Source organism: Epinephelus lanceolatus, chromosome 14 (genome assembly GCF_041903045.1).
Source record: "Epinephelus lanceolatus isolate andai-2023 chromosome 14, ASM4190304v1, whole genome shotgun sequence".
Classification (NCBI taxonomy): domain Eukaryota; kingdom Metazoa; phylum Chordata; class Actinopteri; order Perciformes; family Serranidae; genus Epinephelus; species Epinephelus lanceolatus.
The window spans coordinates 42,018,019-42,040,524 of NC_135747.1; the positions used below are offsets into that span (position 1 = coordinate 42,018,019).

A 22,506-nucleotide genomic window follows, 5' to 3' on the forward strand; every position below is an offset into this window, starting at 1 on the left:
TACCCACCTGAAGCCCCCAGTGAACCCCACCCCCTTCCCCAGCATGGCTCCAACTATCACTAACAACACCAAGTATGTGTTATAATATTTGAACAGTTAAACTCCACCTCGATTCAAGTTCGGTACGTTTTTCTCCAGACTAGTTTCTTCTCTCATCAAGATGTCTCTCCCAAGCTTTGCCTTCCCTATGCTCCATCTTATTTTTCTATCCATCTAACCTTAACACTTTAGCTCCCACTTTGGGAACCCTCACACGTCTCTCCTGGTCTCAAATATATGCATCAAGGGATTGTCATAAGTGCTATATCATAAACTGGATTTGCTTGAGTTTCTTGAAGACGTTTCACCTCTCATCCAACAGGCTTCTTCAGTTATAACTGACTGCCATTGCAGAGGCTTTAAACTCAGTGTGGGTGTGAACACTTACAGAGTCGCTGAGGTCACCTGTGAGGCGTTCACCCAACCGGCCATCATGTGTGTTGTTAGGGTTAGATGGGCCCAGGTGAGAATGGGTGTTAAGTCTTCTGGGGAGGGGTCCCAAGACTCACGAAGCCTCTTGGATGAGAGGCATCTTCGAGAAACTCAAGCAAGTCCAGTTGCCTACGATATAGCACTTAAGATCACCATGACCTGACTTTTGTTATGGAAACTCCAAATAAAAACAGTTCAAATAAGATCACCATGACCTGGGTAAAGACATAAAACAAAAAGCAGTTTTATTTTAGTGAAAAACTTTATTCATTTTTATTCTTTAAACATTCATAAACTAAGTTGTGCTCTTCATGTGGTAACTGCATAGAGGTGCATGTGTTCAGATTAAATGTTTTCAGCAGTGAGGCATTTAACTGTGTAATCACCATGAAAATAAAAAGATACATAACCAGCATTTTCATAACATACAGCAATATTCTCTGACGTGTAACAGCATTTAACAGTACCTTTTTAATCAAGTCTAATTTCCCTTAACTTCCTACAACTAATTCAAAAGCTGCCCTGAAGACACATGCAGTGATTCTGTTGTATGTAATGTATGTCCCAATCTGTGAAAGCTCGACCGTTAGCATGTTGTAATGAGTGAAAGTGTGGAAACAGGAAGCTACTGGACTGAAGTACACTTCAAGGTTTTAATGCTAGAAATGGTTCTGTAGGCAGGGTAGATTAATGACAAAATAATCTCACTATAATGCTAAAATATACAAATTAATTCAGGTGCGTTAATATAAAAATAAACATTTAGGCAGTATCTGGCAACCCAAAGTGTTTTAGCCTCATTTGGCAGCTGTTTCAGTCGTACTGATTTAAACTAAAGGACCAGTCCGCACAGCAGTCACACATGTCAGAGCAAACATCTGTTTTTGACAGCTGGTGACAACCCCCAACATGAGATCAATAACTGGGCCCGGCTCCTAACATTCAGCACATGGAGAGCGGAGTAGTTTTGTTAACTTACTCTATACTTAGTTTGGACGGTGCGTTCACAAACCTACAATAAATTAATATTCCTTCCTCCAAAATGGAAAACACTTGATTGCTAATAAAAGTTCTACGACCTGAGCTAATAACTGTAGGTGCACTAACACGTCCTTAACACCCAAAGTGCTACATTTATTTAGTTTCTATATCCTCCATCGTTAAATGCATGTTAACCTTCTTTTTTTATTATTTTTTTTTTTTAAATCATATAGGAAGATTTCACTCCCCAAATTATCATTTGTAAATCAATTAGTCATTTTTGTGTTGCATTACATTTGTGAAGAAAACTTGTTTTTTCTCGTACGCCTCCAGTGAACAAAAGATCCAAAAAGGCAAACATTCCTCATGAACTGAAGTAAACAGAGATGTTTTAACAGCAAAACTACATCAAAACATCAGTTTACAAACTCTCACACAACTCGTGTAGTATAACCCAAGTCTCATTTATCCAGCCGTATGCTCAGTACTTCCCTAACACATGCATTTTCATAAAAAAAAAATCACGCATGGACGAGAAGTGTGCCTGAGCGCGCTCGTGCATTTGAGCTCAAGTGGCCCTTAGGTGCTGCTCAGGCTGCTCAGAGCGCGCTAGAAGTGTTTTAAACTGTAATGTTTTTGTAAAAATGTGTGTGTTTGGGAAGTCCTGAGTATATGACAGGAAAAATTAGACTTGATTATTCTGCATGAGTTGTGTGAGTCTGTAAACTGATGTTTGTGGTATCGTTTTACTGTTGGTAAACGCTGTCCCCGTTTACTTCAATTTATCAAGAATTGATCTTCGTTCACTGTGGAGGGATGCGAGAAAAACAAAGTGTTCTTACCAAATTACACATAACACGGTGAATAACTGATGTACAAATCCTCCTTTTGCAGGTGAAGTACTCCTTAACGTTTAAGCTCCTCTAATGGTGTTTAAATGCAGACTCCAAAACTTCCAACAATATTATGATGAGTTTTCACAAGAGGTGAATTCCAGCTCTATAACTGTGGCTTAATGAACATTTAAGAGCTACTGATGCTTTAAGAGAACAGCATTTTCTCAGCTGCACCCACTTTCTGTCTGATTTTCTGTCTCCAAAAAAAGACAAAGCTTTTTCAAAATGTCCCTTCTGAAAGCCTGTGGTGACATCACAGATGCAACACCCTGTGTGTCTACTGAGAGGTGCCTGTGATGTTGTTTTACAACATGCCGATCCACTCCCTACTTACGTTAAAGACTTAGCTGCCTTGTTTTCAGAAGAACTTGTAGAGCAGCTCATACTGGCCTCCCACTCAAGAACGAGTGGGACCTGAGTTGCAATATAAGCTGAATCAGCAGCTCCAGAAACACCACAGTAAAGTGTCAGTGACTACAAGCACACTGTGCAATACTTGCAGTTAACATACTCGTCTGTTAAGCATGTAGCCTGTCTGTGTATACTGTCATGTTACCTTCATGTACAGGTACAGTTATTCTGCTGGCTCAGACCCAAATAAGACAAACCCAACGACTCAACAAGCCATAGGTGACTGTCCCGCTGCCTGTCCAGTCCTTATATGTTTGTTGTCATTAACTCGGGCTGTGTCTCCTGCAGACCCGTTGGAGTCCTTCAAAGAGGCCATGGTGGGCGGGATGAGGCTGTCCAGTTCCTGCCTGTGCCCCGCCTCCAGAAGCCACTCGTGGAACTTGACCTCCACCAACTCCTGGAACTGCCGCTTCTGCTCCCTTCAGAACGAGAACGAGAAACAAAAGAGGTAAACCACAGAGCAGTAAAAGTTGCGATATAAGAGAGAAACTGATATTAAAATACCATAATAAAGAAATAAATCAATCATGAAGTGACATCTCTGTTGCTCCCTGTGCTGTCAGGGTCAGGTAGAGAGTGGAGCCCCTCCAGCAAGTTTTCTGGCACCAAATCCATCAGTGAACTCTGTAATATCTCTCCAGCTGAGTGGCTAACTCACATCCTTATTGATTTTTGGAACAGCTGTGCTGTTACACTTTTCCACTGAGTAAAATAGCATACTGGATAACAGAATATAAAACCTTATTTTACACATCAAGGTTTATTTTTACCAGCCAACCACGGTAACATCTGCCGCCACATATATTTGTTATTTTTGGAGGTTGACCGTTCATTAGAGCACCACTGGAATACATATACCATTCAGTTATTCACTGCACCACAGTCTCAGAGCACAGAGTGTACTTGAAGCACAGATGGAGAAGCAGAAAGTCAGGCGCGGTGAAAGTGAAACATAACCATTGCAAACAAACTTAGTTCACCTGTGATGCATTCACAGAACCTCCAGATTTAGAGGGTTAGCCAGGTAGCTAACTTGCTCCTAGCTACAGCGGTACATTTTAATCAGCACTGGCGCTGTGCCGCAAGTTTTGTTAATGTGTGGGCGGAGATAACGGTCAAATGGTGGCGATAATGCTCCACCATCCATTTGCAATTTGATGATTAAGAAGAAGGCGAAGAAGAGGTGATTTTTTTTTTTTTTAAAGTAAAAGTTTGTCAGTGTAAAATAGCAGTGCATGATTTGAGACAACACTACCCTGTTGAAATTAATGCACCACACAAGAAGTACATAGTGTGCATAGTGTACAACACTGAAGTGTACTAACAAAAGTACCCAATTTGAGACACAGTTATAGTCCTGTTAAACAGAGTGGTGCAGGAATGAGTCCTAAAACCTGGAAATGAGTTGGCATGTTAGCACTCTCGGGTCCCTCGCCTCGACGTCAATGGGTTTTTGGTTAGACGTCTGAAATAAGGTCTGTGGTTAACACAAGCTGAGGAGAGTTTTACATGTTGTTCTATGACATGAAATATGTCAGTAAATACCCGACTTGTGAATTTTGAGGCTATAAGCCTGCCACTGGCCGGTTATTTAGAGCGACGTGCTCTCCTCTTCCGCTATCTGCATGTTACCGTTTTCAAATCCCCTTCACTACAGGAGACAAAAACCTCTGAGCAAACAGCCTACACACTGAAAATGACACGTTTTGATGAAGACTGAATCGTGCAATAAGGCATGGCTGCTTTGTTTTTGGGCGTGCAGTGGTTAGCGCTGTTGCCTCACAGCAAGAGGGTTCCAGGTTCGAACCCGCCGGTCAGCTGGGTCATTGTGTGTTTGCATGTCCTCCCCATGTCAGTGTGGGTTTTCTCTGGGTTCTCTGGCTTAATTAGTGACTCTATATTGTCCATAGGTGTGAATGGCTGTCTGTCTCTATGTGTCAGCCCTGTGATAGTCTGGTGACCTGTCAAGCCCTCTCTGGGCGAGTGGCAGGTACATGCAAACTAAATGCAAACTTTGCCTACAATAAACATCAGCCCTGCACCGCTGTGTTACTCCGCTCATTAATAATGGTGTGTTGAGAGCATGATTTTCCACTCACTTGTTTAGCCGGGCCTCCATCACAGTCTTCTGCCAGTTCTGTATCCTCTTCTGCTTTTCATCCAGTGCTGCCTGATACGGAGGCGGCAAACCCCCCGGCACCTCACATGTGTCGCCCTCCATCTGGAAAGGCACAACCAGCATGTGGAACTCAGCCGGGGGCAGCAGGCGGTAGCAGGCCGGGTCCGGGTTGGATGACGTGTTGAGCGAGGGGTTGACGAGGCCCTCGGTCCCCAGGAGCAAAGGTTGATCCCAGGCGTTGGGGACTACAGCCAGCCCCACGCTGGCCATGTGATCCTCCAGGGAGGGGTAGAAGGTGTGAAAAGGCCCCAGTGTAATGTCTGTGTTTCCAGGTAGGAGCAAGGGGCGGGTGGGTGTCAAGGCGTGAATAGTGCAACGTGAGGAGGCTCCGATTGCGACCCTTCCGGCCACACACACCACCCGCAGGTTCTGGCAGCTGTGGATGTGGACGCTGGTCTCGACAGGACCCAGAACCACCGTGCAGTCACGGCATTTGTCCACGCTGACTGATCTGAAGGAGCAGACGCAATAAAACCCATGATATATGAACTGTGTCCCTTAAAGTTCACAACACAGCCTGATGGACGCAAACCTTACCTGAGAGGTGAGAGAAGGTAAATGAAGGCATCTGAGCATCTGTGAATTTTGATGTTGGCACCGGTCAGCCTGTCTGAGGTTTTGGCCAGGGTCTGTTTGAAGACTTGTGACATCAGCACCATCTTGCTGCCAGGTGGAGCCGTGTGGGTGTTTCGGGCTATCTTGGCTCTCTTCATCGCCCCCTCCACTAAAAAGCACGATCGAATAAATACAGGAAGAACACACACACACACCAATACATTACCGTATTCCCGACTGACTCGTAATTCTTCCCCCTAAAAATGACTGAACAGATTTTTAAGAAACTGCAATATAAAATCTAACTCCAGAAGATTTTCGGATACCTTGTTGAGCCCAGGCGAGTTTCTTGCCTGAGCGCAGGCAGGCCGACATCCCAAACGGGTTGAGCGTGAGGTTTTGCTGGAGACACGAGAGCAGCTTGTGCAGGGGGAAAGAGCGGCTGAGTGTGGAGTAGCCGGCTCGTGTCTGGAGCGGACCTCTGGTGAGCAGCCGGTGGACAGGCTGAACAGCTCTGCCATGGCAGGCCGAGCCCTCCAAGAGCAGACCCAAGCTCCTCACAGCCTCCAGGGATATCTGGAAATACACAACTGTAAAATCAGCTACAATGCATCATGTAATATGAGTGGTAATTTGCTTTAGAGGTTCATTTCAGTCAAAATTTTAAGACGCACCGATGATTGTATCTGAAAACATGTTGGCTATTCTGAGAGCAAAGATTTAAAACTATGGCGTCTGTAAAGCCGAGAGAAGCTGCAGCTTGTGCACGTTATAATAGGTTGATTGCTTTTCATAAACATATTTATTTAACAAATTTTTGGATCTCATCAAATCTTTTGTTGGCGTGTCAGACAAGTTCACCAGGCTCAGCCTCTCAGCGACTGACAGGGTTTTAGATATTGTATTGCAGTGGCGACCTTTTCAAGAAGGTGGCTGAAGGAATAAAAAAGGGAGGCTGCGATTGCACGTTAGAACACGTCTGCCACCTGTGGAAAACTTTGAAAAAAATCCTATTTTGATGCATCAGCAGCTCTGTTCCACTTTCCCAAATTTTAACGTGATAAACAACATGTTAGGGCACATTAATCAGAGTGTGCACAGCTGCATGTAAACAGAAACATTAGAGGAATGTTGGTTTTCATTAGCCATGGAAACAGCTTTGCAGGAATATTTTCTTTTTCAGAGTAAGGGCAAAAACCGGAATATTTTATGCATGTAAACATCGTCACTGTCAGTTGACACAAAGTAATAAAAATATAGATGATGCGTTTGTTGCTGTCTTCAGACCTGACAGTCTCTGAGAGCCTGTCCCGACTGTGACAGCTGGCCTGGCTCCACCAGCAGCTCCAGGACCTCAGCTAGATGGCTTTGCACAAATGACAGGTGGGCCTGATCATCCCAGTTCTGCAGAATCAAACAGAAACAAAATAAAGGACGATGAGTGGCACATCATGATGAACACTGGTGCTTTAAACCTAATAGGCTGTAATTAGAATTACAGAATGCTACAGAATGTGCAGTTATGCTTTCAGTGTGTCTTTTGTCCTTCACAGTAACAAGGACCTTGTTCTGGGAGCTGGTCTTTGTCTCTCGGTCTGATGGAGACGGGGAGCGAGTGCGATGACTGGGCCACTCTTCACCAATCAGAGAGGTGCGCAGAGACACACGGTTCAGCTGCTGGATGTAGAGGAAGAGGAGGAACTGCAGTGTGTCCACAGACAACTGCAGTTAGGAGGAGGAAAGGAAAAAGAGGTGCATGTCAATGAGTAGTTAGATGAATTTAAGAGCAGGGTTACAACAACAACTTCTGCCTGGGGCAAACACAACAATACAAGCAGCACACTGAAACAAAAGAGGCAGACCTGATACAAAAAAGTTAACCAGGATGATGAGATAGCATTACATTCTTGGGTAAACTGAGACATTCGCACTCCACCCATTTTCTTTTTTTGTACCTTGTTCCTTTGTTGGTCCAGCTCGCTTTTGGAAGAGCACTGTGACAGACACTCTGCCCACTCCAGCCTCTCCTCTGGAGTGTGACCTATAAGAAGGTCAAATGTCTCAAAGTAGAGCCACGCAAGGTCTTCTGGAAGCTGCAGCTTTCCACAGGCAATGTGCCTCCACATGGGCCAGCCCAAAATGGGGAAGCAGCCATCCCGCGTCCGCACGTAGATCGCCATCTTGCGAAGATAGTGCAGGCTGAGCTTGGAGGAGGGAGCCACCTACAAGTTGCATTAATTACAGTTATTAGACAGCATCCATTGGGCGATTTAATTACAGGAAACAGTGGGAAGAGTACACTCACCTGCAGGGCTCCCAGTAAGAAAGGTTCCATACGTGGCCATATGCTCACACTGTCTGTGTCCATGTCTACAGAGTAAGATGTGGAAGTCAGACACATGATGGACTGATACGCAAGAACTTCACAGTATACAAGAGCAATGTAATCAAGTCTCTTTTGAGTCACACGACATCACAGAGCATCTTTGTTGCAAGTATTGCACTATATCCCTAAACCAGTGGTTCTCAAATGGTGCACCATGATGCAGATCCAGGGGTGCTGTGGGATTTTGTGATAACCATACATTATTATTGCAATATTCAACTGGGCCTATGGGAAAAGTTATGAGTGAATATTTAATTTGATTTTGATTTTTAATCAGTATGTTGTGCGCACCCATTTCTTAATAAAGAGCCAAACTCTACTTAAAAAATGTAATTTAATTTAAAAAACCTTAATGGGAACCTATTTGTCGCCATGTGCACAAGGAAATTATAAGTGTGTGTAACACATCACATTATCTTATATTATTTTCCATTTAAATGGATGTGTTATTGGTGCTGTGATGTAATTTTAAAAAGTTAAAATTAATTCTTGTGTCATTTTGTTAACAAATATTTCAATAGGTTCACTATTGTCATTTGAGATTAGTAAATAAAATGGTAAAAAAAAGATTTCCGCACACTTGCATCTATGAAGTGTTTCACTTTATTTGTTAGCTTTCAGTCTACTTGACCTTCATCAGAGCATACAATTTTATTAGTGAATAAAAACAAATATTTATGTTGTGATAGCAGTGATAAAGTGTAGGGATAGACCGATATGGATTTTTTAGGGTCGATGCCGATACCGATATTTTTCCATCACCCTTAGCTGATGACTGATTATGGACTGCCGATTTTCTTGAGCCGATATTTGGGGCCGATACTGCTTTTGCTCCCTCAATTTACATCAAAAAAATGACACAATGATAACAAATATTACAGGTCTCAAGTTTAAAATAAGAAACATTTATTGAACAGTAAAAAATACTAAAACAAGATGGAAAGTTGAGGTAGAACAGGTAGAATATTATTATTATTATACATTCAAATAAAAAAAAGAGTTCAGTGCTCTTAAATCTTCCAGTAATGTCTTTATAAAATAAACAAATATTTAAGCTGAAGCATAAATAAAACAACAACTACTGTACACAGTAGGATTCGCTGCATGTGCGCTGCAGGGTCTTCCGGCAACACAGAGCTGCCCGTGGATGCCTGTCTGTAAATCATGCCAGGGAAAAATAAATCCGCGAACCCACGTGCGTATCGGCCGATGCCGATACAAGTAAAAAAAACTCATATATCGGCCGGCCGATGTATCGGTCTATCCTTAATAAAGAGTCTATTGTACACAGATATAAATACAAAAACAAAACATTTGAAAACCACAGTCCTAAACACTAAATTTAGAGACTCACGATTCACAATTTTTATTCACATAAACATAAAAAATACAAATACAATTCATAAGAAATAAAGGAGATGTGAAATGGGACATCCTAATGAGCTATCGAAAGCTTGAGAACAGGGACCCAGACATGATGCAAAATTTATTTTAAAACGTGATTTGGTGAGGGGAGAGCTGAGGAGCAGCTTTTATAAATTACCACCTATTAAAAGGTTGACCACACACGAGCAGTACAGGGAGGCGGTCCAAAAGTGCATCCGAGGCTCTCTGACTGCAGTTCAAAATCCTTTATTAATACATGGATACGCCAACATGTTTTGACGTGAGAGGTGTAAAATGCAGTGGAAACAGGTGTGCAGTTTAAGAGCTCACGTGAGGGTCATAAATGTATACTATAAATAATTAACATATTCAGTAACAAGACAAAAGGTTCAAAGCCAAACAAGAGTGAAATAAAACAAGTGTTATATATTGTGACAAACCTGCACTTTAAGTGGCAGAAACTGAAATGTATAAGATATGTATGTCAAGGACAAAAAACAATGTGTGAACAGACAACCAACTCATAACATGTCTTATGTTATATTTGTAAGATGTATAACTCATGATAACTAACAGAAGGATTTGACAATATGGATTAAATTAAACCTACAAGGTTAGCTTCACCCCCTGTAATGTATCATGATAAAAAGCTGTTTAAAAATAAGTGTTCATATGTCACAAAAGAGGTGCTGATAGTTTCTGGGGTTGTGTTTTGTAATATTACATTATATTGTGGTAAAAATGTGTTTCTGTAATTGTTTCCACACATTATATGAAATGGGAATTAGGTTGTTTATTTGTAGGTGCTGTCAGATTAGGAGATTATATTCCTAAACACTACATTTACAGATTAATTGAGGGGGATCTGTGCAGTGTCTGACACACCACAGATCTGCTGTACAATGCTCCCATGACAACTAGCACCAGGCTGCTAATGTCACCAACACCTGACCTGGCATCATCACACCAAGTTTGGCAGGCTAACCTGAGCTAACTCAGTCAGACAGCAGGTTAATGTGCACCAAACTCACTTCCTGTTGTGGTGAGGTGTGACAGGTGAGTTAACGTTAGCTTGTTAGCTGGATGGATGAGTTGTTTTGTCTCTAAGTTAACTTCACTGAGCTAGTTCAGGGCTCAGTAGCTGACTTAGCCACAGTTAGCTCCCCATGCTAACGTCAACAGGACAGGACTATGAGACAAGTCTTACTGTCAGTCTTTGTCTTCGTCCAGGCAGCGCGGTGCTCCATCTCCACGAGTCTCTCATACGTGACGGTAAAGACGAGTCCTGTCGGGTTGTTGTGACTAGAGTCAGACCCGACACTCACACACACTCACACACACATCTGCTCTTCTTCCTATTTGGCGCCCTCCTCTCCTCTGACACTGGAGCTGACATCTGTTGCGCGCAGCTCGCGGGGGCGCGCTTTAGCTTCAGCCTGAGCTGGCAGCAGTTTGCATACAGTTAGCATAATATGCTAATGCTGCTGTATTTGAGTTTATTTATCTACATGTGTGAACAGTGGCGGACTCAGGCTGTCTGAGGAGCAGGGGTAAAACAATAAAAAAGGACACCAGTGTGCACAAAGTTTTCCAGCAAGTAGCCTTCATGGCATCATGTTTCCTCAACTCTAAGGCTACTGTAGAAGACACTTCATCTCCTTTTCTAAGGCAACCTAGACGCATTGCATCATGTTCTCACAACTGGAAGGGCACCCAGAGGGGTACTTCATCATGTTTTCTCCACTGTAAGGGGACCCCAGAGGGTACTTTATCACGTTTTCACAACTGGTAAGGCACCCCAGAGAGTACTTTATCATGTTTTCTCCACTGGAAGGGGATCCCAGAGAGTACTTTATCACATTTTCACAACTGGAAGGGCACCCCAGAGGGTACTTTAAAACATTTTCACAACTGGAAGGGCACCCCAGAGGGGTACATCATCATGTTTTCTCCACTGTAAGGGACCCCAGAGGGTACTTTATCACGTTTTCACAACTGGAAGGGGACCCCAGAGGGTACTTTATCACGTTTTCACAACTGGAAGGGACCCCAGAGGGTACTTCATCATGTTTTCTCCACTAAAAAAACAACCTGGAGGGGACTTAATTATGTTTTCTCTGCTTAAGGGCATGCTAGAGGGAACATCACATTTTCTCCACCTAAGGGCACTGGGGAGGGCACCTCATCTTGTTTTCTCCATCGAAAGAGCAACCTGGAGGGCATTTCATCACATTTTCTCCACTGGTAGGGGACCCCAGCACCCTAGAGGATACTTGATCACGTTTTATTTACTGGAAGAGCGCCTTAAAGTGCACTGCATTAGATTTTCTTTATTTAAGGATGTCCTAGAGGGCACTAAATCACATTTCAATCTACTGGAAGGGTGTCTTAGAGGGCTCTTGATCGTGTTTTCTCCACTAAAGTGCACTTTATTACATTTTCTCTACTGGAAGAGTACCTGGGAGGGTACGTCATTATGTTTTATCCATTCAAGGGGACACTAGAGGACCCATAGTTGTGCTTTCTCCAATAAAGGGCACTTCAGGGGGCACTTTCTTATGTTTTCTCCACTGGAGGGGCACTCTAGGTCGCACAGTTATACAAAGAAGGCTGAGATGTGTTCCTTTAATGGTGGGCGGGGTTTAGACCGAGAGGCGTACACGCCGACATCCAGCGGGCGGGCTCTGTCTGACAGGAGGAAGAAGGCTTGACTGGCAGCCGGGATCCAACCTTCAAAAGCCGGCTGTATTTTCTGTCTGCTCCCTGCCTTCAGGAACACTGGGATCTATGGCTAACAAAGGGATGAACCTGTGCAATGTGTGCTGCCTGCTGCTTTACCTTATCACGGCGGTGCTCGCGGGGTGAGTCGCTTGTACGTGTGCAGTGAAACAGCATCGCCAGGTGGTACACATGTTCCACTGTGATTGGTCCAGAGCAGCTGTGCATGTGTGGAGTGAACGGGAGCAGCTCAGATAACTCCATAATAAGTGTTTCGATGTGTTTTGCTGTTATCTAGCTCAGAGTTCATATTCAGGACTGTAACCGCCATGTTTGGATTGACTAGTTAGCTTGTAGCTAGCTGTTAGCATTTATACCGCTGCCTGTGAAGCTGCACCGGCCGGCTTCCTCCTCCTGTGTCTGTAGCTAGCTAGCTCACTGTCACCAGAATAATTCACCCTGTACACACAACAACAGTGTTATCAAGCTCCCGCCGTCATGTGTCGTACATTTTGTTCTCTCCGTGTCGTCCATAACTGTTAACGCTACCTTCCTGTCTGTAGGCGAGACTTCTATAAGATCCTGGGGGTGAGTAAGACCGCATCAATCAGAGACATAAAGAAGGCCTACAGAAAGCTGGCTCTGCAGCTACACCCCGACAGAAACCAGGATGACCCCAAAGCTCAAGACAAGTTTGCAGATTTAGGAGCAGCTTATGAGGTGAGTACACACACAAACACACAAACACACACACAGGTATTGTTGTGAGCTAAAGCTGAACACAGGCACCGGAAACTCATTCAGACTCAACAGATAAAGGTTTTATTTAAATAACTGTCTCTAACTTCAGACTGATGTCGTGGGGTTTGTGTGGTAAATGGTGATTGTGTGCGGAACAGCCGGAGGCACCGATACAAAAGACTTTTGTACGTTAGCTGTTTGGTTGTTGTTGGAAACGACACGGCCGCTGTGATTGGTCGATTAGACCGTGTGGCTGCATCTGATTGGCTGTTACGCAGCTGGTATCCAGGAAAACAAGACGTGGATCAATCGGAGTGGATTCAGATCAGAGCTGCAGGTGTTTCCCTATCAAATGTTCACATTGCTCCTAAAAATAACAGCGGTGGAGTGTAATAAAGTAAATGTAAATACTTTTACTTTACTTTATTTCCATTTTATGCAACTTTATACTTCCTCTCTTACATCTCAGAGGTAGATATTGTACTTTTTACTGTGCAACATTTATCTGACAGCTGTAGTTACTTTTCAGATCACAGTCCCTTTCCTGTCAAGTGAAAATTGCTTATCTCCAGATGTGTTGATTTTGACTGTTTGTGATAAAGTGAAGGATGAAATAAAGGCTAAATAAACTCTTTAAAAACCCTCCTGGATCAGCTGAAATGCATCGTCACAAAGCTGAGAACAGGGCTGGTTTCTGACGCCATAAAAAGGTGACTTTGTAGAGATATGTGATCTTAAAGAATATGATACATTGCTGTAGATTAAACTACCCAACAGTATATAAAGGTGTGAAAATGAGCACAACTTTAAACATCTACAGCAGGAAAATGACACATACGCATTAATGCAGCCTGGCTTTAGTATGAAATATCAGAATTGTCCAGTATGGTTTTTCCACCACTGAAAGTTTCTGTGATTAGTCATGTGATTGGATATACAGACAGTGGATACACACATGGACACCTGAACAGTATGATGTAAATCAGTATGCAAATAATACAGCTTTAGTGAATACTCTATTATTCAAGCTTGTGTAAAAGGGTATTGAAAGTTCTACAGTCAGACGATACCTGCATTCGATCTTTCCTGTACCCAGATCCAGGAAAAAAAAAAGATTATTTGTACGGTTTTTGCTCGGAGCTAATCACAGCAAGCGTTCTTTGATTTAACGCGACTTATGATTGGCCCTCTAAATCAGCTGCTGCAACCCACACAGTCTGTGCTGTGGTGAAGTCAAGTGTGGCACTTCAGTGTGCCGAGATGCCACCAAAACTGAATGCTTCTATTCACATGATGGGTATCTAAAGAAGTTAAACAAAAAGGTATCAAATGAAGTAATCTACGGGGACTGGTATCTGATTTTTTTTTTTAACTACACCCAGTTCTAGTAAAAGAGCTGTTTGAGCTTGTGTTTTGTAATGTTGTATTGAAAAAGTGTTTGTTTTATTCATTCCACACATTGTGTTAAACACAGTGTAGACTTTGCGTGTTGTGTGACTGACAGCTTGTATTTTTGTAGGTGCTCTCAGACGAGGAGAAAAGGAAACAATATGACGCATACGGAGAAGATGGACTCAAAGAGGGTCACCACAGCTCACACAACGATATCTTCTCCAGGTGGGTTTCATGAGCTCAGGTGGTTTTATACAGGAGTAAAGTCCAGTGGGATTCTTTACTGTATGCAGCTGAATGGTTAATGTAAGGTCAAGTTAAAGGGTCAGTTCACCCAAAAGACAAATTTTTCCTTCTCCACCTTGATACATTTGAGATAAATATCCTGTGTGTGGCGGTCACAGCACTGAATGATCACATTTAAAAAAACTCAGCAGTGTGTCTTTGCAGAAACAGCATTGTGGTTAATCTGAATAATCCACAGACCTCATCAGGGACAGATTACCCTCAAACTACTTTTTTGTAACATCAACAAAAAATAGTTAATATCAAAACCACTGACTTTGTGTTCTGTGGATTATTGAGAGTGATGGGTCAAACTGACCGTGTCAATGTGACACTGATTCTGAAAACAAACATTGCTGTTGAATTTTTCAGTCCTTTGAGTGGAATAAATTTAACCAAAACTAGATCGAGTCAGATAGAGATAAAGCTCCATAACAGTAGTCATAACTGACAAAGTTTTGGTGCAGAGTTATGCCTCAGCGCCCATGACAGCTGTGGCCAGAGGCATTATGTTTTCATTTCCTTTCCCCTTTCGTGAACACGATATCTCAAGAACGCCTTGAGGGGCTTTCTTCAAATTTGGCACAAACGTCCGCTTGGACTCAACAATGAACTGATTAGATTTTGGTGATATTTTGGTGATGTAAGGTCAGTGTTACCTAATCATAACACAAGAATTCCTATACTAATTATGACTATGAATGACTATGAATTATGAATTCACATTAATGTCCAACACTATAAAGTAATGACATTTTATATCCAAAGGTCAAAGGTCAGCTTCACTGTGACATCATCATGTCATACAAAAACACTTTTCTGGCTGTTATTCGACGTCATAACTCAGGAACAGAAGGAGAGACATTTAATCAAATACTGAATTTGTGTCACTAATTTTGGGAGTCCATCTTGACACTGTGCTGATTATATAGATCTTCTGTGTTGCCAGGCTGAAGATCCGTGTTTTGCCCCAAAAATACACTTAAACCCTGTTATTAACTGTCCTGTCCTGTGTTTATGGAGTCTTTACTACATTTATTATATGATTCTTGATTGACATGGATGTGAACTGCAACTAGACTGGTTGCCGGAGATAGATCGTGAGGTGGTGATTTTAGTTTTGTAATTAAGGTGAACCAGCCCTTTAGGGACATAGGTCTACAAGATTAAATTGTTTTGGGGATATTTCCTACAAACATGCTCAAAAAACCTGGATATTTAATGTATCTGCAATGAATGAAGTTGTGTTTTTGTCTGTACTAAAAGCCTCCTCTGCCTCGTTTCCTTCTCTGTAGCTTCTTTGGTGACTTTGGGTTCATGTTCGGAGGAAACCGACAGCAGCAGGATAGGAACATCCCCAGAGGAAATGACATCGTACTAGACCTGGAGGTCACTCTTGAAGAGGTGTACTCTGGGAACTTTGTGGAGGTGAGGAGCAAATCCTGTTCTCTAAATTGACAACCTGCGCTCATTAATCATATCTGAAGTCTGTGTCACGACTGCTGTGTGTTTGATTGACAGACATTGATGTCATTAAGTTGTTAAACTGAGCCTGCAGCTGTCACGCCGCAGCATGCACTGATTCATCATCTGATTTACTCCCTGACTGTTTACTTGTTTACTTTTTGTTTATAATCTTTTCTAAAACTGCTCTGTCGAACAGGTTGTACGCAACAAGCCTGTAGCCAAAGAAGCTCCCGGCAAGAGGAAGTGTAACTGCAGACAGGAAATGAGGACGACGCAGCTCGGTCCTGGCCGCTTCCAGATGACTCAGGAGATGGTGTGTGACGAGTGTCCCAATGTAAAGTAAGTCATTGCTTGTAGTTAAACTCTTATTGTTATCACGATTCTGAATAGTGCAGGGAACACAGATTATCTGCAGTGCTTGATTTCAAGGCCCTGATCTCCAGGGCAGGAGTTTCACGGGTGTCACAAGAGCCATGGCCATCCCGGCCCCTCTGTCTGGCCATGATTCCCTTGTTAAAATAGTATGTCCATCAGCCACTGTGGCCTTTGTGCTCGCTCTCTGCCTTTTATTTTGTTAAATTTGTGTTTTATTTCTCTTAGAGTGGGACACATTTTATTAAAAAGGAATTATTGCTTTTAGAAATTGATCCGCCCCCTTAAGTGAAATCAGAATCATGTTTTTTAACTTACTGCTTTGATGCCCCAGCATGATGCTTTTGTGCCCTCTAAAAAAATTGCCCCACTACAGGCCAATCTGTCTCGCTCTGGTTGAGGGTGAGAGGCTGTCAGCAGATAAACAGAGATCTGTGTGGGTACATGAGACCCTAAAAAAGAGGCTGGATCATGGGGAGTACCACCAGTTGGTCCAGGAGCTTCTCCTCCATCATGGACGTTTACAGGCAGATTTTAGGATGACTCAGGGGCAGTTTGACAACCTGCTGTTTATCCAAATGAATACTAACTACAGGAAGTCCATTGGTCCTGCCAAGCGACTGAGCACCACCAGTTTCTCCTCCATTGTTTACGGACTGTAAACTTGTTGTTGTGACCACCACAAAGACCCGCCTCTCAAATCATTCTATTGGACAATGGGGAAAAAGCAGAGATGACGTGGGGCGCTTGTCCACTCTGAGTTAAAGATTTTTTTCACCTCGAGGAGTTCAGAGTGCTCCAACAAAAGCACGAGGCACCTGGAGCGCAGAAACATGAGGTGTGCAGCAACAAAAAAACAGCAAGCAAAAAGCTTCATTCTCATTAAAAACAATTACAAATCGCCACCTCCAGCTGCTGAAATGCTTTCTATCTGAAGCCCAACACCTCTGAGTTACACAAAATACATCTTCTAAAATGATCATACAGTTGAATCATCACCTCTAAAACAGCCTCAACACACAACCTATCATTATAACCTCCATAGAGTTAGGACTCACTGCAGGACTGTTGTGTTGGACTGAATTTGCCTTCGCTGGTTTCACCAAATAATCTGGCAGCTGAGTGTTTATTAGAGGTGACAACACGTGTTCTTCTTCTGTGTTCTCCACCACAGGCTTGTAAATGAAGAGAGAACCTTGGAGGTAGAAATTGAACAGGGAGTGAGAGATGAGATGGAGTACCCCTTCATCGGAGAAGGTAAAACTATGTAAAGCTTCATATAAATCATATGTATGTTTAATGTATGTTTTAAAATACATGTCACCTGTTGTTAACATGTTACATGTGACCACAGGGGAGCCTCACATCGACGGTGAACCTGGAGATCTACGATTCCGCATCAAAGTGTTAAAGTATGTATAAGCCAGATTTCCTGTGTGTCTGTGACTTTCAACAAAATACTTACACTGCAGAATATTCAGTCAGTGACATACAGTAACATGATGCGGGGATGTTTTCTTTGTAGACATCCTGTGTTTGAACGCAGAGGAGACGACCTGTACACCAACGTCACCATCTCCCTGGTGGAGGCGCTGGTCGGCTTTGAGATGGACATCGTACATTTGGACGGACACAAGGTTCTGTACATACATGGTGTCTTTACAGAGCTGTCCTGATATGGAACAGTTATTCAGAGCGCACACTATTCAGATAATTTACAGTTTCATATAATCACAAAAGAGAGGAGTGTGTGATTGAATGTTGCGTCTGTCTTTGCCTGACAGGTTCATATAGTGAGAGATAAGGTCACAAAGCCTGGTGCTAGAATGTGGAAGAAAGGAGAGGGACTGCCAAACTTTGACAACATCAACATCCGAGGTTCCCTCATCATCACCTTCGACGTGGAGTTTCCTCAGACGCAGCTCGATGAACAGCAGAAAGACGGTGAGAATGAAGGTTAAAGGATATTTGTCCTGACGGGATCAGTGCTGGGAAATTATTTCATGCTCTATGTTAAGGTAGAGATGCCAAATGATACCAAAGCTCTGAAGCTTGTTTCACTCCGGTGATGGACATGTTCCAAAAACAGTTTGTCTGAGTTTGTGTCAAAGACAAACGATTGATGGCGTCCAAAGCTTCTGACGTCACCGGTGCTTCAGAAAGCAGCTTCATTTCCTCTGATCAGGCCCGACCCTACACCCACATTTTCTGTCCAAGCCCAACCCGAGTGCAAATATGTTTTATATTGTATCTATCTCCCCCAGTCGGTAAAACTGCTGCCATTTATGCACAAGAGCTGCTAGTTTAATTTAAAGAGAAAAAAAGAAAAGTGGTAAGAACCCGACCTGATTCAGGCCCGGGTGAAATGAAATAAGAAATTATGGCCTGGCCCAAACCCGATTGGTCAGGTCGAACCCAATCAGGCTCGGGCAGAAAATCAGAGCTGTAATGGGATGGTTGCCAGGACATTCATTTATATATTGATTAATATTTTTAAGTAGTTTCCCAGAGAGAAATGCCAAAAAACTGAAGGTCCTAGCTTCTCCAATGTGACCATTTGATTATTTTTCTTAAACTCATATCATAAGAAGTTTTTTTTGTTTGTTTGTTTTATTTGTGTTTTAATGTTCAGGCAGACAGGGGAATAACACCTTAGACTCTGTAAACATGCAGTGATCAGTTGCCTTTTTTATGGACATTTTATTGACTAAATAATTGTCAAATGTTTTAAAAATCATTAGTTGCAGACCTAATTACATTCCCTAATTTTTAACAGCCGATAGTCATGGCACATTTTTGTTGCTCATCTCATACATATATATTTATGTCTATATTTATACAGATATAGATTTTTTTTTGTTGTTGTTGTCTTTGATGTGTTGCTGTTGCTAAGAGTTGTTTTTGTGCTGTTGCAGGTATTCGAAGTCTCCTGAAGCAGGGATCTGTACAGAAGGTTTATAACGGACTACAAGGATACTGACACACAAACAGACACAGCCTGGACTGAGTTACCTGCCACACACATACCAAACACAGTCACACGCACACACACACACACACACACACACACACACACACACACACACACACACACACCGTCAATCAACAGGACCTTGCTCCACAATTCTGGCCAGGGTGTATTTATTATTTTCAGATTGTTCTCAGGATGGCTCGAAACCCAATCTGTTTTTAATGTTCTACATTCTGACGGCAGCGGCACAGGTGCAGATGTTTTATTTGTGTGTATAAATGGGAAGGATGCCACGTCTTTGTTGTACTTTTTGTCCCCACATCTTATTGTAATAAGACCTTTTTGTTTGTTTTTTAAGAAGCAAAAAAAAAAAAAAGCAAATTCACTTGTTTCTATCTGAGTGAAGTTAAAAACAAACACTGTCTACTGACGTGTCCATGAACCTGTGTGGGTGCCGTCCACTACATCTGAAGGATGAGCTACTGACAAACTCCACACCTGAAGAAGAAGAAGAAGAAGAAGAAGAAGAAAATCCCAGACAACTTTCAACTAATCAAAAGATGCCCTGTGATTTTTACTAGTTTTATGAATGTACCAGCAGCACCTGTTGACTGACGTCACTCTGATCGTCTCCTCCTCAATAATACTTTGTAAATAAGGAAGAACAAATCTCATCTGTTTGTTGTGTTTTAGTTTTCCTAATTTATGTTGGCTCTTCTGTTCACATGTTTACAGCAGGAAAGCCGTCCGCATTGCACAAACCCCCCGGTTCACTGAACAAGAGTTGACCTCTTCAGACAGTGAAGTTTAATATGTTTGGAGGTATTTGGGCCCTTTGCACATCCTCCAGCACCACACACACACACCTGTGACACTCTCTCTGTCTGGGCTTCAGACTCAAAGGGACTTCAGACCAGGAAGCATCAACATCCACGCTGGGTGCTGCTGCTCCTGACGGTTTGGTTTCTAATGTGGTTTCAGGATCTCACTTGTCTCTGTTTTTACTATCGACTGCAACGCTGCCTCCCAATGTTCTGAGAGTGTCATGGCCTTAAGGGGATAAATGTACTTTTGACTGACTATAAATAAAGATTTCTACAAATTCTGATGAGATGTCATACCCCAGATTCACCAGCAGAGGGCATCAGAGTCTAGTTTAGTGGTCATAAGTGAGTCGCCCTGACCTCCAAGAAGTAAGGAATGTAGTGAGTGTAGAGTGGTGGACTTTATTTGTCCTGAATTCAGACTGACAGGTGGCACACTGAGGTCAAAGTTCAAATGTAGCTGTGGAGGAAGAGCTCCCTGAGACGTCTAACATGGAGCAAAAATATCCTTTAATGTGAGAGGACATCTGGTGTTCCTCACTGTTACAGTGGTTTTGGGGAACATATTTGTTTCTGACTTAAGAAGCACTACGGTAATGTCAATGTGCTGCTTTATTTTTATGGCCTATGTGAAGCACAATTAATGGCCTTACATGTGTAGATTCCTAACACATTAAAACAGGATTGTTGTGTAACTCAGAGTGTTACCTGTACCAGTAGACTATTTAATTACATGTGTACATAAAATGAGACGTGAAAAGTCTTTGGCGATTAGACCCCATCGTGATGTCACATATTCCAGGAGGGAAGTGAAGATGTAGTAGATTAGGAGACACGCTATGGAGTCTAGACTCTGGTGGTGATGATGAGATGAAGAAGGAGCTGAGGATCTGGGTGTGAGGAAGAGTCCTGGGCTCTGGATGAGGTGACTGGAGGTGACTGGGGTCTAAAATGACAGCTGACTGGAGCAGAGAGGAGACGAGATTTAAACATGAATGACTAAAGGAGATCATGGCAAAGTTTGATTGGTTAACGAGAAGAGGTAACGTCCATAATCAGCTGATTAGAGGAAGTGGTGGGACAGAGAGAATTGTGAACAGATAAAGCATAAAGTCTTCCTGATTGTACTTCGGCTGAGCTTCATTTGTTAGCATCCACCTTTTTGAAGACAAGTAAAAGCTTCAAAATTCACAGTGGGGTATTTACTGATGAATTTCATGTTGCAGAACAAAACATGAAAGTCTGTTGAGCTTGTGTTAATTAAAAAAAGCCTCAATGACTTTGAGAGAAGGGAACTGGGAGCGCTAAAATGCTAACTCATTTCTGGGTTTTAGGACTTATTCCTGCACCATGCTGTAGACTTTTAGTTAAATTCCTATTTACACTTCCAACAGAGACAGAGAAACATTGCTTACGTCCACGTCACGAATTTAAAATGAATGTTCACTCTTCTTTTAGCTTCATTTTTTTACCTGATGAGGGAAATATCATAGTTGTGTTTCTGCACTGAAACAACAAAACTGTGTGCTGTACAACCAAAACAATTTGCTAAAAGTTGCTAAAACTCTCCAAATAGTCTTTTCTGTGGCTTTACACTTTTCACAGCCCCACTCGTAGCAAAAAAAGCTGCCATAGACCCACACTTAGTTACCTACCCAGCTCCAAGCAGCAGACAAAGTTAGCGACTTGCTGGTGAACATATCGAAGCATTTAGCGTTATAAAATATCGATCAGTGCATCTTTAAGGTTAGAAACTAGGGAATGCATGGTGTCAAAGAGGGTTGCCACAAGTGTAAGTGTACAAGTGTGTGTGTGTGTGTGTGTGTGTGGTCCATGAGATACTGTAGGAGGCTGACCCCCAACATGTCCTGACCTTGTGACCCCTCTGTGGTTTTACCTCTCTGTGTGTTTTACAGTAACCGCTGCCGTCTGAACACAAGTGGTTCAGTGTCAGAGACATCAGACCCAACACACACACACACACACACACCCCGCACCTCGTGGGCGGAGGGACTGTGGGTGGAAGGCTGTTGGAGAGTCTGTCTGCATGGGTGGAGCAGGGGATGTCCACAGAAACATATCCATGATGGTAAGTTTCTGGTGTGGTGAATGGTGAACACATCTGCCCTCCAGTGTTCATGTCACAGACTGTGTGAGTGTGGAATAATCTCCCACAATAGATACTGCATGTGTGTGTGTGTCGTACATACAGCATGTGCTTATGAATGTGTGTGTGTTGCGCGTGTGTGTTCATGTGTGTGGCCAGTCTGTGTGTATAATGAACTCCCACGGAGATAGCAGGGCTGTGGTGAAGGGAGTTTCCTCCGCGGCCCGCCGCACATCCCAGAGTCATTTTCAGCCTGAGGAGGCTCCAGAGAGGAGAAGAGAGGCTTTGTGATGCTGCTCAGATAAAACACGTCGCTGTCTCACCTCACAGCTATTACACCCTAATAGGACCAGGGAGACTCAGA

At 42.8% G+C, this 22,506-nt stretch overlaps 2 protein-coding genes across 3 annotated transcripts; one reads left to right on the forward strand and one right to left on the reverse strand.

Moving 5' to 3' along the window:
- Positions 1-714: 714 nt before the first annotated feature.
- tbccd1 (TBCC domain containing 1) lies at positions 715-10,653 on the reverse strand. Its single transcript, XM_033614932.2, has 9 exons — positions 10,473-10,653; positions 7,799-7,863; positions 7,449-7,715; positions 7,057-7,215; positions 6,781-6,897; positions 5,820-6,069; positions 5,476-5,662; positions 4,859-5,389; positions 715-3,178 (listed from the first exon to the last, which is right to left on the reverse strand). The coding sequence occupies exons 1-9, from the start codon at positions 10,510-10,512 to the stop codon at positions 2,965-2,967; spliced, it is 1,830 nt and encodes a 609-aa protein (XP_033470823.2). The 5' UTR covers positions 10,513-10,653; the 3' UTR covers positions 715-2,964.
- A 1,279-nt stretch (positions 10,654-11,932) lies between these two features.
- Positions 11,933-19,504, forward strand: dnajb11 (DnaJ heat shock protein family (Hsp40) member B11). Of its 2 annotated transcripts, XR_013493299.1 has the most exons (11): positions 11,933-12,126; positions 12,547-12,703; positions 14,244-14,341; positions 15,697-15,829; positions 16,065-16,207; positions 17,415-17,497; positions 17,595-17,652; positions 17,766-17,877; positions 18,025-18,184; positions 19,156-19,283; positions 19,316-19,504. XR_013493299.1 is itself a non-coding variant. In XM_033614217.2 (10 exons), exons 1-10 carry the CDS (start codon positions 12,053-12,055, stop codon positions 19,218-19,220), a joined length of 1,083 nt encoding a protein of 360 aa, XP_033470108.1. In that variant the 5' UTR covers positions 11,933-12,052; the 3' UTR covers positions 19,221-19,504. The 2 variants fall into 2 exon arrangements, 1 of the variants encoding a protein (XP_033470108.1); XM_033614217.2 differs by having other exon boundaries at positions 19,156-19,504.
- The last annotated feature ends 3,002 nt before the right edge of the window (positions 19,505-22,506 follow it).

What these genes read in the sequence shown, in the direction of transcription:
- tbccd1 (XM_033614932.2), bottom strand. Translation starts at nt 10,512, where the DNA reads ATGGAGCACCGCGCTGCCTGGACGAAGACAAAGACTGACA. An exon ending in AGGCTCTCAGAGACTGTCAG is followed by an intron (nt 6,070 to 6,780) that starts GTCTGAAGACAG and finishes GTGTATTTCCAG; the next exon opens with ATATCCCTGGAGGCTGTGAG. An exon ending in TACCTTCTCTCACCTCTCAG is followed by an intron (nt 5,390 to 5,475) that starts GTAAGGTTTGCG and finishes CTGCTCCTTCAG; the next exon opens with ATCAGTCAGCGTGGACAAAT.
- dnajb11 (XM_033614217.2), top strand. Translation starts at nt 12,053, where the DNA reads ATGGCTAACAAAGGGATGAACCTGTGCAATGTGTGCTGCCTGCTGCTT. An exon ending in ATTTAGGAGCAGCTTATGAG is followed by an intron (nt 12,704 to 14,243) that starts GTGAGTACACAC and finishes GTATTTTTGTAG; the next exon opens with GTGCTCTCAGACGAGGAGAA. An exon ending in CACAACGATATCTTCTCCAG is followed by an intron (nt 14,342 to 15,696) that starts GTGGGTTTCATG and finishes CCTTCTCTGTAG; the next exon opens with CTTCTTTGGTGACTTTGGGT.